General features: G+C 50.3%; 1 protein-coding gene across 3 annotated transcripts in view; it reads left to right on the top strand.

The window, feature by feature from the left end:
- Positions 1–17,767, top strand: part of SCARA5 (scavenger receptor class A member 5) — a 122,890-nt gene that overhangs the window by 66,188 nt on the left and 38,935 nt on the right. For all 3 annotated transcript variants that reach the window (XM_049101195.1, XM_049101194.1, XM_025463002.3), the window contains exon 4: positions 7,809–8,483. In XM_049101195.1, the coding sequence (XP_048957152.1) occupies positions 7,809–8,483 (675 nt within the window). The remainder of the gene's footprint in view (positions 1–7,808; positions 8,484–17,767) is intronic.

Consider the following 17,767-nt stretch of genomic DNA (forward strand, 5'->3'; position numbering starts at 1 on the left):
GACATTCCAGGAAGAGAGATCAGTTTGACCATAATACTTGAGGCAGTCATTTCAGGATCTCTTATAGGACCTTACAGATTTCCCATAGAGGTAAACAGCTCACCTGGTATCTGGGTTGGGGCTGCCAGGAAGTTGTCCCATCCATCTATAAGTGATTGGCCCCTGGCAAATGGCCCAGGGAATGAGAGCCATGCAGAGCCCTTTGGAAGGCCGAGCATCGTTTCCTGGCTTGTCTCTCTCTTTGCCAGCCACAAATGCGAGGATATTTAGCTACGTGGCTATTTCTTCAGGGTTGGCAAAAACCTTCACTGAGTGCTTTAAACTCAGCGCTTGGATATGGAGAAGACTGGAAGACCATGTGCCTCCCTTGCCTCATTGTCTGAGGTGACGTTACAGAATATCTGTTAATGCTCATCAGTAGCAGCAGGTCTTCCCCTCTATCCTTGAGGCACCCACCCCATCCCAAGACTTGTCCTCCCATCATGGTTGACCTCATTCATTGGCAGGACATCAACATTTATGTACAACTGGTGATTCCCAAACCGGCACTTCCAGCTTTAGACTCTCTCCAATTCCAACAGCCTTCTGGATATCTCTCCCTGGAGGTGCCTTAGAAACCTCAAACACGGGATCCCTGGGTAGCTCAGCAGTTTGGCATCTCCCTTCGGCCCAGAGCGTAATCCTGGAGACCTGGGATCAAGTCCCACATCAGGCTCCATGCATGGAGCCTGTTTCTCCCTCTGCCTGTGTCTCTGCTTCTCTCTGTGTCTCTCACGAATAAATAAATAAAGTCTTAAAAAAAAAAAGAAAAAAGAAACCTCAAACAGTATGAACAACCTGCTCCCCTCAACAGTCATCTTACAAATCTGCCTTGTTCTGGTCACTTCTCACTGCACAACTGCTTGGAAGAGTCGATTACATATGCTAGTCCTAAATGTTACTCTTTGTACCCCCAAGAGGGCAGCAGAAACCCATTCTCTATGCCTATGCAGCTCCTGGTAACTGGGGTGTTAAAGGACACCATTATGGATTGAATTGCCCCTGCCCCCAGAGTCATATGTCAAAACCCTACCCACCCAGTGTGACTGCATTTGGAGATAGGGACGTTAAGGATGTAATTAAGGTTAAACGAGGTCATAAGGGTGGGATCCTAATCCAATAGGACTGGTGCCCCTATAGGAAGAGGAAGAGACAGCAGGGATGTGCACACAGAGCAAGGGCCACATGAGGATATAACTAGAAGACAGACATCTGCAAGCCAAGGAGAGAGGTCTCGGGAGAACCCAACCCTTCTGGCACCTTGATCTTAGGCTTCCAGCCTCCAAAACCAGAGCATAAATATCTGTGGTTTAAGCCACCCAGGCTCCAGTATTCTGTTATGGTAGCCCCAGGCAGCTAAGACAGACCTGCCTGGGATTTGCCTCTTCATAGGGTTGCTATATGGGCCCCAGAGGATAAACAGTTGTTAGTTTTCTCCAGAACCAGCTACATAAGCAGGGCTCAGTGCACAATGAAAATGTAGGGTTCTCTGGTTCAGAAGCAAGAAAAAAAAAGCTGGTTTTTTTACCTCCTATTGTCTCTCCACCTGTTGTGTAGGTTTTTATTTGCTGTTTACAATGACAAAAACAGGCATGAGGATTTTCAGGCATGAGTACAGATCCTCATGGGAAGTGACTGGACCCTGACATCCTCATGGGGGTAGAAGAGAGGATGGCAGGGCCCCCCTGGGGAGTGAGAGGCCGAGACCTCATCCCAGGCTGGTGGGAGTGGGGCTGCACGTGAGCTGAGGTGCCAGGGCCCCATCAGACTTCACTTAAACAAACTCAAAGAAAAAATTCTCAAAATTTCCAGCTGGTGACCGCAGAGTATGAAGCCCTCCACACGGTGTCCTTCTGAGCCTAGAGCCCTGGGGGCCTGCACGGGTAATGCCCTGAGGCTGGCCCTGGTTCTCTCCTGCATCTTGGAGTCAGGGGAACCCTAATAAAGGTGTGGAGCTCCACTTTTAAGTTCATTTTCTCTTAAAGTCATGTATCCAGAGCTCAGCAAATTCCAGCCAGCTCTACAGACCCCCTGAAAGGAGGCCCCCTCTCTGCCTCTTGGTGCTTAGGTCAACATCCTCACTTTCAACCTCATCCTTGCTCACAGGTGCCCTGTATATGATCTATGAATTCTCATACCCACCTGCCTGCCTTCCCTCAGTGCCACGGGCCTAAATGAACCCAAGCCAGTACGACTGCAAGGTGCAATGGAAGAAGAGTGGACTCCCACGAGCAGCAGGGTGGCCTTGTGCCAGTTACTTAATCTCTCTAGTGTTGGTATTTTCTTCTGTAAAATGGTGACACTATCTGCCCGCAGACTTAGGAGGACCACAGGAGAATTGCATGGCATTCAGCAGTGTTCTAGCACCTGTCCCCAACCCACATCCCCCCACACCATGGCCCACCCTCCCTCAGACTGCTCAGATGCCACTTCCCTGCGCGCCCTCCCAAGCCACTAACTAGTCCTCCCGCCTTGTGGGCTGGCGTAGGGCCTCTGCTCAGGTGGCCTGCCGGAGCACTCCAACAGTGCTCCCTTGGAAAGATGGGGGACAGATGCCCTATGCTGTTTTGTGCAAGGGAGGAAAAGTGGGAGAGCCCCCAGGGTTTCAGAGACAGAGCAGCCTGAGCCTGCTTTCAGGCTCTGCCACCTTCCTTAGCTTCTTCATCTGAAAAATTGGCATAGTAACTCCTACTTCGTCGGGAAGAAAGAGTCTCTTATAAGAACTGAGTTTGGCATGCAGCAGGTGCTTAATAAATGTCATCTCCTGCCCTGCTTTCCCTTATAGATTTTGTAGTTCCACATGTGGCTGAAAATCCCAGCAGAAGGTGTTAGAGGATGGTTTGCTAGACTAAGGGACACAGGACCCCGATTCATCTGTATTTTATACTTCTGGCAATCTTTTGACTTCTCTGAGACTCTTTTTTTCCCCTCCTTACGTGAAATTATGAATACTTGCCCTGCCTACCTCCCAAGGAGAATTATGTTGGAAATTAAGTGAGGTGATGGATGTGAACTTTTATACAAGGATAAAGGGTTATGAACACCACTGCCCAAGGTTTAGGCCATGAAACATCAAACAGAATGCTTAGCTTTTTTCCTCCCCGCCCCCCCCCCCCACATGGATCCTCTGCCCTGCTGGCCTTACAGGTGTGCCAGATGCATTTGGGGAAGGCAGCCCCCGTGGTCAGTCACATCCAGAGCATCTTCACTTAACCAGCACGTGATTTTTGTTTTCATGAATATAAAGGATGACTATGGGTCAGAGGGCTAACTCGAGGCCCAGGTGTGGGTGGGAAGGCAAGGTTCAATTGCTGCTCAGGTAAGAGGGCTGCAGGAGAGGTGTGTGAGCAAGCCTCCCAGCCCCGGGCACAGCCTGAGGCAGACCCTAATGCATTCATCATATATTATTACAGAATCACATGCAGTTACACGTAATTAAGACTCAGCACTCAATACTGAATCAGAATCCAAATTTGAATGCCTACATGATTCCTGCCGAGCAGCCTGACTCCGGCCTGGGTTTATGATGGGGAGCTCACCACCTTCAGAGTTTATTCCATATCTGCATGTCTCTGTTAAAAAAAAAAAAAATTGTTCTGTGCCTTCTATCCTTTAGCGGTATTGCAGAGTAGCCAAGAGCCAGGAGCCCTAGAACCACACTCCAAGGGCTCAAAGTCAGTCTCCTCCCTTTACTGGCTGTGTGACCCCATGAATTACTTAATCTCTGTGTGCCTCGGGTTCCTCGTTCAGAATATGGGGTCATAGTAGTACTTATCTCATAGGGCCGGTAAGTGATTGTGTTCATGTGAAAAGCCCTTAGAATATTGCAAGCACATAGCAAGTCCTCGGGAAATGCCAGTGATTATTGTTACTCTCTGATTTCTCGTCCCCTTTGTGGAAGTATAAAAGTTGAAGAATAATGAAAGCACATTAAAAGAAAATATGCCACGCAGAGAGATAAATGAACTGTTTGCATAAACATGAATTAGGAGAGTCACACTCAAGGAAGAATTGTTCCCTGTTGAGGACAACAAACATCTGGAAGGAATTAAATGGGGGAAGAGGGTGGGTGGTGGTGGTGGTGTGGGCTGAGAACATACTGTGACTGTTGGAAGGAGATAATTCATTTTTGGGGTGGGTAAGTGATTCCCGAAGAAAGGGAAGTTGCTCTGGGCTTATACAGCATGATTTGATGCCCAGAGACTCTTTACTCCTCCAAATAATTTCTGTTCTGATTAGCCTGGGTACCTAATATGCCAAAACCATTCCTTCGAGCTAATGCATTACCTTGAAAAGGCCACTTCTAAAATGCACATATATTAACATTAAAAAATGACAAGGTACTGTCTTATATCTGCGACATTAACAATATGAGGACTGTGGCACTTGTTGCACTATCTGGTCTGTTTAACCTGGCACACTAGAACATCTATAAGTGTGCATATAAATAGACATCACTTTGGGGGAATTTATTTGGCTGGAGTTTTTTAGAATCACAAAAATGTTTATACCCTTTGATTCCCTAATCCAACTTCTGGGAACTTATTGTTAGGAATATTTTCAAGACAAGGAGAGACCTTTCTGCCTTTATTGTCTACGATAGAAAAAAAAATTCAACGGTAAGAGAATGGGTAAATTACAACACATCCCTTTGATGGATGCTACGGGACCACCCCAAGTTATAATTGTAAAAGACAGAGAGAAGGATTAGAACATGCTTATGAAATAGTCATATTAGGGGGGAAAAACAAGCAACTCAGAAATCAAACTGTAAAGATTGGGGATGTGTATGGATGGAGCAAGAGAAAGAGAGCCAGTGTGCTTTGTGGAAGACTTTTCTTTCTTGCTTTTATTTGGGTGTATGTTAATACTGGTTGTGCCATGAACAATAATAAAAGACCCAAATGAACTCTCAGGGAAGGAGTAGCCGACTGTCCATCGTTTTCGTGTGGGCTAGTGTCAGCCCAGTTGCCTGGACTGAGAGAGGGGACCCAAGAGTTGCCAGATTCTGAGAGTGGAGCTGATGGGCAAGGCCAGGGCTCCCCAAGGGCACAGGGCACCAGTTGGGCATGGGTACCGCCTGTGGAGGGCAGGGGGTGGGGAGCCCACAGAGAGCGGGAGTAAGGGAGCTTGCCTACCTCATGATGTTGCCACTGGCAGGCCTGGAGGTGAAAGCAAGGAGGTTGCCCTGTTCCTTTGAGTCACTCACAAATCCCAGTTTTTAAAGCAGAACTTGCAAAGCTCTGAGCATTCTTTATTGCATCTGATAAGCTGCGGTGTCTCTTTGAACTCCAGGGGCATTGTGGGCAGGGATTGGCACTAAATTATCGGGCTGTGTTCCAACTGCTCCGTCTCTAATACTTGCCATCCAATCTGGGTTGAATATTGGACAAACATGCTGGTTTTAAAATTGAGTCCCGGCCTATGGTGATTTCTTCAGCAGACAGTTCCTGTGGTTACTTAGGTGGTGACTGGGTCACAGATTCATTCCCCCAGAACCTCTACTTCTATTGACAACTCTTCAGCTAAGCTCCCAGAGCAATGCAGCAGTGGTATGAACCACTAGACCAGGAGGCCTAAATCATGCCATTAGGCAGTTCGCTTATACTCTTCCTGGCCTCAGTGTTTTTTTTTTTTCTGGAAGTTGTGGGAAATATTCACCAAGGACTGCATAGAACCAAATCCAATGGCCAAAGTCTGAAAAGCCCAGCTGAAGCTAAACAGAATGCAGTTTGGGCCACATGAGGAGTCTCATGTCCATAGTGAAGGAGATGATCCTGCTACCATGATCTGCCCAGTCTGTCCACATCTTGGAAAACCACACTTGGATCACACACCACCTCTAGGGGGATGTTGACACACTCAAGAATGTGCAGGGGAGGGTGGCCAGGATGTATGGAGGTTTAAAACCTAGTCAGGAGAGAACAGATGCAGGAAATGCAGATTTTCAACCAGAAATTTTGAAATTGTGAAGAGCTGTCTTGTGGAAAAAATATTTCACGAGCTCTATATGACTCCCAAAGGGCAGGATTAGTGGATAGAAACTACAGGAAGGCAAATCTCCAGTCTGAACAGAATGCAAAACATTCCAACAGTTAGAAGTAATTGAAGGCGGAGAGGCGGGTATCAGCAGAGGCTGGGTGACCACTTGGCATGTAATTTTCTTGGAGATTAAAGTTCTGGGTGAGCAGGAAGCTGAGATGGGGATTTCAAGGCTCCACCTAGCGCTATGAGTCTCTGAATCTAATTTGAAATGACTTGGCTCCTCCAGAAGCATCACAAAGTACGGCAGCAGCTGGTCTTCCAGTGGCTTCAGCACCCACACAGCTATCTGCCCCCCTTCCCAACCTGAGGTTCTGGAAGAGTTATCCTATCCCAATTTCTCATTGTTCGAACAGGCTGTGGATGAAGGCCCCTGCTCTCCCCATTTCAAGACTACTAAGGCAGAGCTCCTCCTGTGCCTCATCTACCTCCACCTCTGACTCTGTCCCACTTCTACTACTAGTTTGTTTCCATTTCTCTAGTGTGTAGAGCAGAGGTGGGTACGGCCCTGGAGAATGCACAACAAACTGATCACAAGCACCCAAGACTCCCAGCACCAGGGTTTGTGGTGTACTTGAGTCAGTGCAGCCCACAAGCTTCCAGGAGACACTGGATTGGAATTATTAAGATGCACATCCCTCCCCTTAGTATTGTAAAATAGCTGCTTATAAACCAAGAAAAGGAAACTTCTCTAAGGAGAAAGGGTGAAGTCACTGAGATGGGTTGTTTGCTTGAGGAAGGAATTAGAGGATTAAGAAAAAGTGTTGGAGGGGGCCGAGTAGGGAGTATATAAAAGCATCCGTACCTGCCCAGAGGGACTCTCTCCCCAATAAGGGGGTTGTGGGGGGTGGGGTGGGACCCTGGCATCAGGAAGCTGGGAGTGTTACCTCGAGCCTGGCTGAGTCTGCTGCTGGCATGGTTTCTTCAAACAATTCTGGAGCAGCCTTATAGGGAAGCACCCCACTTGTGGAGCAAGCCAGGCCTGTGTGTTGGAATCCTGGCTTCTGAGCTTCCTTGCTGTGCTACCTTGGGTGACTTCAACAGCTCTCACCCTAAAGGGGGGTTAATGATGGTGCCTGCCTCCCAGCCTTGAGAGGCTAGCCCTCAATATCTTAGGGCTACAGGTGCAACTGCTGATAGCCAGTCATCTTCAACATACAGAAATGACAATGCCATATGGATAGACCTCATGCATGATGGTTAGATGAGTACAACTGGCCTGCCCCTTAGAATTATCTTGGGCTCTTTTAAGAACGCCACACCCCAGACCAGTTCAATCAGAGGGAGACAGAACATGAAAGACTCCTAACTCTGGGAAACGAACTAGGGGTGGTGGAAGGGGAGGAGGGCGGGGGGTGGGGGTGACTGGGTGGCGGGCACCGAGGGGGGCACTTGACGGGATGAGCACTGGGTGTTATTCTGTATGTTGACAAGTCGAACGCCAATAAAAAATAAATTTATTTGAAAAAAAAAAAAAGGAAAGAAAATCAGAATTTTTGTGGGCGGGACACGTGAGCAGGTGAGTCTAACGGGCAGCCAAGTTTGGGGACCACCGACTTAGCGCAGTGCCCGGGATCTACCAGGGCACTCAAACAAAGTCACCCTCTAATTTCCCTTCATCTGTCGTTTATTGAGCACCTCCTGCACGCCAGGCTGTGGCGGGGCCTGCCTCTTGGGCCCGGGGCACCTGCCCCGCGGAGCTCATCTCTCCCCTCCCCCCTCCGCAGTGTCCAGGCCCCGGAGCTCCCCCGACGACCTGAAGGCGCTGACTCGGAACGTGAATCGGCTGAACGAGAGCTTCCGGGACTTGCAGCTGCGGCTGCTGCAGGCTCCGCTGCAGGCGGACCTGACGGAGCAGGTGTGGAAGGTGCAGGACGCGCTGCAGAACCAGTCGGACTCGCTGCTGGCGCTGGCGGGGGCGGTGCAGCGGCTGGAGGGCGCGCTGTGGGGGCTGCAGGCGCAGGCGGCGCAGGCCGAGCAGGCGGTGGCCCTGCTGCGCGACCGCACGGGCCAGCAGAGCGACGCGGCGCAGCTGGAGCTCTACCAGCTGCAGGTAGAGAGCAACCGCACCCAGCTGCTGCTGCGGCGCCACGCCGGCCTGCTCGACGGGCTGGCGCGCAGGGTGGGCGGCCTGGGCGAGGAGCTGGCCGACGTGGGCGGCGCGCTGCGCGGCCTCAACCACAGCCTGTCCTACGACGTGGCCCTGCACAGCACGCGGCTGCAGGACCTGCAGGTGCTGGTGAGCAACGCCAGCGAGGACGCGCGCCGCATGCGGCTGGTGCACATGGGCATGGAGCTGCAGCTCAAGCAGGAGCTGGCCGTGCTCAACACGGTCACCGAGGACCTGCGCCTCAAGGACTGGGAGCATTCCATCGCGCTGAGGAACATCTCCCTCGCCAAAGGTAGCCGCCTGCCCCCGCCCCACCTGTTAGGCCCCTCTTCCTGGGGACCCCTCCCTCTGCCCCAAGGGCTCGGGAGCCCCCTGCTGCTCCCTCAATCCACCTGCCATTGGGAACACTCCAATGCCTCTGCTAGATCGTGCCCTAGGGGACCCTGGAAGTTTCTGCCCAAATGGCCTGTGCCCATTCCCCAGCCTGTGCAGGTCTCTCCCCTGGAGGACCTAACCTCCCTTCTACCTCCCAGAGAGGACACTCGGGGTCCACACCCCCCCAGGCATAAGAATGCCCAAGGGTGGCTAATGGGGGGGCGGGTAGTCAGAGCTTGGGTGTACCAGCGGGAGCCTCCCAGCATTTCTGGCTGTGGAAAGAGCAGAGGGGTCTGGCCACAGGCCTGATGCTAGAGCTACAATGAATTGGAGAATCCCAAATTTGAACTTGACCTTCGCGGCTGTTGTGAACTATATGCATCCAGACAGAAGAACATAGTTTCTTTTTTTTTTTTTTTTAGATTTTATTTATTTATTCATGAGAATACACAGAGAGAGAGAGAGGCAGAGACACAGGCAGAGGGAGAAGCAGGCTCCATGCAGGGAGCCTGATGTGGGACTTGATCCCAGGACCCCAGGATCAAGCCCTGGGCTGAAGGCAGCGCTAAACTGCTGAGCCCCCCGGGCCGCCCAAGAACATATTTTATTTAACAGTTTCTTAGCTGCATGTATAACTAACTCTTAAAAATAATGCCAAAAATGTGTAAGCCTCCATTGGCACTCTTGCCCCAGGCCTATGAACTCTAGAGCCTTTAGAGCCAGCTTCTCTCTTTTCCACACCTAACTGGTCCCCTCCTCCCTTATCCCTCACCCCTTCCTGCTACCTACCGTCTGCCCTGCACATCACTGTCAGGGGCACCTATCGTGAAATGCACATTTCCCACATCACCCTCCTGCTCAGCACCCCACCATGGCTCGCCAGTTTCTGCCAGATTCAATAAATACTCCTTAGGCAGTAGGTAATAATAATAATAATAATAATAATAATAATAATACCACGGTGGACTCCGCCTGTCAGGTACTGTGCCTCTTAAGAAGCATGCCTCGTACGATGTCTTTTATTTTTAAATTTTTAATGACGTATAGTCGACACACAATGTCACATTAGCTTCAGGTGTACAGCATAGTGATTAGAAAATGCTATACCTAATGCTTGTTCACTGCAAATGTAGCTATGGCCGGATGATGTCTTTTAAAAATAGCAGTGAGAGCACTGATTCAGGAAGTTGCTCACAGCCTCACACTAGGAGGTGGTGGGGCCAGGATTTGGACCCAAGCTGCTCTGATCCCAGAGCTGGTGTGCTATTGCACACCCGACCCCCACCTGTCTTCCCTGACTTTTTCTCTGACTGTTCCCTGCTCCCCGAGGTTACAAATGGAACCGTCTGTAGGAGCAAGTCGAGCAATGTCAATGAGTAAAGTGATCTTAGTGTCAGAGGAGTAGTAGCGGCTTATGGCAGGTCCACTCGATTTCTGCCAGGCTGAAATATGGACCTGACATACACAAAGTCTTTCCATTTTTCACAAGAAACCAGAAACATGGAATGTTCTAGTAACTTTTATTTGTCTAATTCTGTAGGTGGTGTATTGTCCATAAACAGCCAGTTTCCATCCCCCTGCCCTGTGAGAAGCATCCAGTCCAGTGGGACACGTCTCGTCACTGCCCCAGAGACATAGCCCGCCCTTCCCACTGCCATCCTTTGCTCTAGCTATCGCTCCTACTGGTGCCTCCTCCTTCCTTTTCCTCATTATCATCCAGATCCCCAGATCCTTCAGATCTCACTCAAACCAACCTCCTGCAAGAACCGCACTGGCCCCTCTAGCTCACTGAAGTCTCCCTCCTCTGAGCTTCTCCATTCTTTTCAGGGCAGAAAAGAGTAATGATGGAGCCTTCCATTTGCATAGTACTTTCCAGTCCACAGACTGCTTTGGGGTACATCATTTCATTTTAGAGTGGGTCCCTATGACTGACTGTGAGGTTGGTTGAAGGCAGACTTTGTTATTGGGGGCAGGGTAGGACTCCTGCAGAAAAACAAGTGAGGCTCCCAGAGGAAATGCCTGATTTACACAAGGCCATGCAGCTGGTAATGATCTGACCCAGGATTTTCTGTTTTCAAACAGTTTTAATAAGGTTTAATTTACATGCTGCGGCATTCGCCCATTGAAGTGTATAATTCAACGATCAGGCCAGGATACTGAACCCACTGCCCGGTGCACTACACCCCAGACCGCCCTCCTGTGCCCCACCCTGCTCCCCCCAACACCTGACAGTCCAGTGCACATAACTAGGATCCCATAAATGTTTGTGAAGCAATGTTAGATCTTCAACCTAAGCAGTCAGAATATTGGTTTTCTTCTCCTGGGTCACTCGGGCTTTCACTTCGCAGAAATCAAAGGGAGACAGGAGGTAGAATTCATTCTTCTAGATCCACACCCCTGGGATTTTACGTTTTCCCATCTTCTCTTTTCTTTGGTCTCCTCTGCTCATAGCAGTCGGTCAGGTAGTTACTGATAATAGCAACTCTACTGAATTATGACCCACTCTGAGCCAGATGCTGTGTTGACATTAATTCTCTCAATAGACATCAAAAGACTACTCCTCCTCACATCCTGCCAAACAGTATGATTGTCCCTATTTTATAGATGAGAAACTCGAATAACTTTCTCACTGTTTCTTACACAATTGGCAAGTAGCCAAGTCAAGGTGTGAATATAGGTCTTCCTGGTTCAGAAACCATGTTCTTGTCACCTGACCATCCTGATTTCTAGGGTGGAAAGTTGCCAGCTCTGAGCAATGAAGGGAGAAGAGGGGGGGGATCCCTTGGACTCCATTTGGAGGGTCCTTGGGGGTAGCCCCTTCCCGCTTCCTTCCTCTTGCAGTCAGCAGAGGTCACCAGGCCTCTGGCTGGTGCCTCCTCCTGGGCCTCTCTGAGATTTCACATCCTGCCTTGCTTCTATAATTTGCAAGTGCGCTCTCCTTGGCTTGAACTGAAGCTGCTCTGGGCATTCATTTGTGAAGTTTCTTCCAGTGGGATTCTCCAAGTAGTCTTTCTTTGGTCATTACCAAAGATTACCAAAAGGTTCTTACCAAAGAATCTTGCCAAAAGATTCACACTCTGTTCCCTGGAACTGGAAGTTTCGTGTCAATGCTGCCCAGGCCTGCCTTCCAGTCCTCAAGCTTCAGGTTCATGATGGGCCACTGTACTTTGGATATGAACGCCCCTCAGTCCCTCTGGCTCCCAGAATCACCACCGCACTGGGCACCTCCCTTCCCCATCTCCTTCTCTCATGGTTGCCAGGGACCCAACTGGGATGATTCCCAAGGATTCTGTTGGACATATCTGATGTAATTACCATTCAACTCTAATGAGACAAAACTCTACCCTGGCTTTTGGATAAGAGATGGTTTACCAGCTAAGCTTCTGTGCATTTCCGTACTGCTCTCTGGAATGGCCTTTCTGCCCTAACTTTGTCCAGTTCCTCTCTTAGCCTTTAAACACACACATGCACCCACATTCACACTCACACATATACTCACACTCTTCCACTCTTTGCCCTTGGCTGGTGCAGAATCCAAAAATACTCAACTATGTGTATTTTTCAAACATGACCTTATTTATGTTATTCTGGAGCTTGACCCCAAATGGTTTTCATTCTCTCACTTCGTTACACAGTTTTCTATGAATTTTGTCTCTGGTTTGTCTTTTATGTACACCCCCAGCAGTACTTTCTGTTTTCCGCTTTGGATTTTCAGTATTAATCACATCCGTTGAAATCTGTCTGTGGTTTGAAAGAAGCAGAGAACTTAGATGATCAGAGAGAGAAGGCATCCAGGAGGGAGAAAGATAACCAGAGAAAGGAGGCGTATCAGGAAGGGAGAGAGAACCAGATGAAGGAGGGCATACCAGGAGGAGGGAAATAACCAGAAAGGGGAGGCCTCCAGGAGGGGGAAGGAGTGAACCAGGCAGGAAGGCAGGACTCTCTGCCATATTCAGATGGCCTGTTTGCTAGATGGATGGTTATAGAATCACAGTAGTAATAGGCTCTGCAATCAGCTAGTCCTCTCTTCTTGCCTTACAGTTGAGGATGTGAGGCCCAGAGAGGGAGGTGACTCAAATCCCAAGCCAGGGACCCAGCTGGGTCTCAAAAATACATCTCTCAATTCATGACAACGAGTTGGCAGAGCAGACTTACCTGTGAGCTGCTTTTTCAAGAAAACATACCATGTAGTAGAGAGCCCAGCCGTGTTTACAGAGGGATGACGTGATGGAGCGAGGCCTTGGGGCCTGGGCTCCAACTCTGGCCTCTAGTGCACAGGGACATGTTGGAAGCGTCAAGTGTCTCTGTGAACTGGGCCATATGTAACTAGTGTTTGTACCTCACTGAAGACTAGGAAGCACAGCCCGGGTGGCTGCTCCCTAGGTGGGCTGGACGGCAGTCTGTCTGGTGGCCTTCTGCATCAGCCTCCCTGCTCGGAAGGCCCTGAGCACTAGCAGTGCCACCCAGCCTGGCCCACCACCCCTTAGCCCAGGAGGCCCAGAGGAAAGCCACCCCGGCAGGTTGGGCGGGAGCTGGAGACAGCCCCTTATGCCTCTGGATCAAGTGTCCCCAGGGCTGGGAAACACAGCTGACAGTCTCTGCCCCACACACATAGCGAAGGACATGGGAGAGCGTGCAAAACTGTAGAGGTAAAACTAGCAGCCCAGTGCCCCGGTGACGTCGAGGGTGGAAGTAGGGTAGTTAATTGAGGGACTCCACCTTGGTCAGCCGCCCTTGGATTAGCGTGGTGCAGGAGGTGGTATTTATATTACGATTTTGGTTGCTGTTCTGCTGGCTTCAGGCCCAGTTCATCAGCTGTCCCTGTCCTGATTCCAGCACAGGCAGGTCCTCCACCCCATCACTCATTCCAGGATCCAGGAAGAGAGAACGGATTGCTTCTCCCTCCCTGTTGGCTGGTCCCCAGAAGAACCCTGGTATTTCTCCCAAATATTCAGTCATATATCCTTCATCCTGTTCAGGATATGTTTCCAGCTGGCACAGTTCATGGGCAGCCCCCTTGGGGGCAGAGCCGCACTGGGGACAGTGTGGGGGGAGGCTGGGCACAGGGTGCAGGGTTCTCTCTATCCTCCTCTTCCTTCTCCCCAGCTTCCATGTAGAACATGGGCTAAAAGAGAAGCTGGCACCCCAGACTAGAAGCGGAGTAGATGAGGGCTCTGGACCTGTTTTCACAGTTGAGGAGAAAAGACCCTGCTTCTCCTTGTCCCAGACCGCCTCCATGCTCTGGCCTGCTCTAGTGACAGAAAAGATGAGCGAGTCACAAGTCACAATATAAAGAGTCAAGATCTTAAAAAGCTCAGCTGGGTCCCATTAGGACTGCTGGTACCATGACGGCTTCTACAAGTGCCCACAAGTCATTCGTAGAATCTCTACGATGTGCCAGGTGCCGTGTGAGGCACAGGGCCACAGAAGGTGGGGTTCCGGCCCTACGGACAGGCCTGTCCTCTTTGGGGACTGCTGCAACACAAGATGAATGACAAGGCCCCATGAGTAGCTCCCAAGGTGGCCTGCCCGGGTTCAGGGGTGCTCCCATGAGGACTTGGTGCATGGTTATGTCTGAGGGGCCTTCCAGCTCTGAGATTTGGGGGCTCTGCTCAGATACCCTGAGAGGTCAGAACGGTGTGTGTGGAGGTAAGCATCAGGCCTGTAGGGGACAGGGCTCTTGGAAAGGAAGAGATTTGATGGATGTTTGGGAATACAGGATAATGTTTTTGTCGAGGTAAAGGAGGGCTTATTTCCAGAAGTATCCGACTGTGAGTTTGCAGAAGGGGTCAGATGGGGGATGATCTGCAGGGGTCTCCGATAGAGGGGTGTTGGCCCATTGTGCTATGAAGGATCTCAGAGGCTGTGAGGTCTCTAGATTCTGACGAGATTAATGGGGCAGCCATGTGCACAATGGGTTTTAGAGAGACCGCAGACAAGGAGATCTTTAAAGAGACTGGGAGCAAGACCTCAATGAGCATGGGAGCCGTGAGGAACGAGGCAGAGACATGACAGGAGAAAGAATCACCTCGATGATGAGCTTTGGTAAGTAAGGGGGCATGGGGGACAGAGAAAAGGGAGGAGTTAATGCAAGCTCAAGACTTTTGGCCCAGATTCCAGGGGAAATGATAAAAAAGTCAGACCCTCAAGGGCACATGACCCACAGGCAGCAGTGATTTGAAGAAGCACTCAGTAGCTGGAGCTCCTAAGTTGGAGCCCGGCCCCGTGAGACTCACACTGGCCACGTTTTAGGTCCTCCTAAGTCTGCAGGGCCAGTTCCATCTAAGGGCATGACTAAGGCTTGGAAATCAGCATCCACCTCTACCATGTTGTCTACCCCAACATCCTCCCAGTTCATCTCCAGTAAAGCCCCCCCAATAACCACTTATCTGTGTCTTAAAAACTATACCCACGTATAGGATGTCTTCAGACCTGCCTCTCCCTGAATGAGCCAGCCAAGCTTGGCAAGGTGATTTCACAGGCAGCTCAGCATGGCTGTGCGTGGTGATCTTGGAATAGTTCTGATGAAGCATTATGAAAGTGGGGGGATAGATGGTCAGGATGGCTTTGCCCAATCAAAAGTTACCCAGCCCCTTTATATCCAGCATGGCATGTAATCACTTACTCCTCAAATGTCTGGGGAAGGAACTTTAACTTAGAATTTCTAGAACCAGGACCTGAACCCAAGACACTCCATAGCCATACTCAACCCCTACCTTCCAAATGATATCCGCCACCCTGAGGCACCACCACCAGGGTCATTCCCTGGGCAACATCCTCCCTTTGTGAGAATTACTCTTGGGAAGATCCATACATTGAGTCATAGGAGAGCAAATAGAACAAATTGGAGTGTTCAGTTCATTGCCTCCTAGACTCCCTCCAGGCTGGAAGCACCGAGTTCCACGTGGGGAGGATGGGACAGTGAAGAGGGACAAGGAAGGGAGTGTCCTGGGCACAGGGAGAAGGAGGCTCTTCCCAGGGACAGCTCGTGGAGTGCAGACATCCAGGCAGCCCTGTTTGCCGAGCTGCCGAGATGGCTGGAATGGGAGTGGAAAGCTCCCCGGCTCCTTCCACCAAGCCTTTCCTTTGCCGTGGAACCTGAGCTGTGTTCTAAGCAGTTTCTGGCTCTTAGTGCAGTCATCTGAAAACTGGGGTCAACATGATCAGTCTCACTTTGCTTTTCTTCATAGAAGAGAGGAACATGGCCACAGAACCCGGTCCCCTTTAAATGATTGTGTGTAACGCATGCATTTTTAAATTGTTGACTGATTTTTCCCTGTGTATGTGCCACTGAATCATTACTCAGCTGTCAGCTTGGGTTAGGGTCTGAGGACGGTGCCAACTTTTGGAATGTATCAGTACATCTCGGTCTTGGCTGCCCGGTTGTTTTGTATGTATTAACACCCTCTGATCTCATTCATTCATCAAATATTTATTGTGCAATCCATCGCTGCTATGCTGTGAGTGTACATGTTTTGGTTTCCTAGGGCTGCCATAACAAAGGACCACAAATTGATTGGCTTAAAACAACAGAAATTGATTCTCTCACAGTTCTGGAGGCTGGAAGTCTGAAGTCAAGGTGTCCACGGGGTCATGTTCCCTCTGTAAGCTCTAGGAGACAATTCTTGGCCTCGTCCTAACTTCTGATGGTTGCTGACAATCCTTGGCATACCGTGGCTTGTAGACACTCTGCCTCGCTTGTCACATAGCATTTTCCCTGTGTGTCTGTCTGTGCTTTATCGTCTTATAAGAACACCGGCCACCCCGCTCTAGGATCACCCCCTCTTAACCAATTCCATCTGCAAATGACCATATTTCCAAATAAGGTCACAAGTGGACATGAATTTTGAAAGGACACTCTTTTAATTCACTACAATATGGTTTTGGTATTTTCCTCGGTCTTTTTCTGTCACAAGGCAGCAGGAGTGGGGAGCTTGGAGTCTGGATCTTCCCAGCTGGGACAGCAATTTTGTTAGGGAAGAGAGAACACATACACCTAGGAGTCCAGGACAAAGCGGTGCCAGATAAATGTCAAAGGGCACCACGTATGTCTGTTCAGCTGGGCTGTGTCCACCCTTGGCAGGAGCGCCGGTCCAGAGAAGCTCTGGCCAGGAGGGCAGCCATGAGCCACTTGGGGTGGAGGTGGGGACAGGACAACATGGGAGATTGACTGGGGGGCAGGAAGGTCTAACTGTATTCTGGGAACGGTGAGCCATCTAGTGTGACAAGTGAGGCAGAGGGGATGGGGCCAGACAGACCAGAGTCGGAACCTGGACTCCTTTCCTCACTACCTGACTGTGTGGCCTCAGACAAGTAACTTCAACACCCAGCCTTGTGGGGACTGAATCCAGTCACATATGCTGGAATCCCATGGTGGAGCCTGGCTCTGGAAGAAAGCCCAGCCTGGGAGCAATTAGACGCCCCTTCTTCCCCTCAGGTGCTCAAGCCCGAAATCTGAACCTGATCCTGGTCTTCTCCCCTACCTTCACCTGTGTTCAGCCAAGGTCTGTCTGTCCTACCTCCAAACAGCTGCTCACATCCCTCCAGATGACCACTGCCCTAATTCAGGGCTCCCATCTGGAGTGCAGCCTCCACATGGCCTCCCTGCCTTTGCTTTCCCTCCCATCCTGAGCCATTTTCCAATATAGCAGCCTGAGCCCTCTTCCTCGTGTGCTGCTCTGATCACACTCTTGTTTTCTTTAGGCCCTGCTGTGGCTTCAGGTGCCCTCAGGATCAAGTAGAGCAGTTAGGCCAGGCCTCTAAGACCCCCCGCTTCCTCACCCTTCTCATCCTATCATGTGCCCCCCCGGTTCTAATCCTACTGTGGCTCCCATACCTCTTTCTTTAAGCTCTTGTAGGGATTGTTCCCTCTGCCTGGAGCTCTGCTTTTCGTTCTGTCTCAGTCCAGGCCACTGTAATAAAATGCCCACGGACTGGGCAGCTTACGCAGCAGGCATTTATTTCTCACAGTTCCTCAGGCTGGAAGTCTGAGATCAGGGTGCGGCATGGTTGGGTTCTGAGGAGCTCTCTTCCTGGCTTGCAGATGGCCACTTTCTTGCTGTGTCCTCTCGTGGCACAGGGAGAGGGAGAGGGAGAGGGAGAAAGAGCACCCAAGCATGATGAGGGAGGGAGCAAGAGGACTGTCTGGTGCCTCATACCGGGAGCCCTATCCTCATGAGCTCATCTAAACCTGTTCACTTC

Source organism: Canis lupus, chromosome 25, assembly GCF_003254725.2.
Source record: "Canis lupus dingo isolate Sandy chromosome 25, ASM325472v2, whole genome shotgun sequence".
Lineage (NCBI taxonomy): Eukaryota > Metazoa > Chordata > Mammalia > Carnivora > Canidae > Canis > Canis lupus.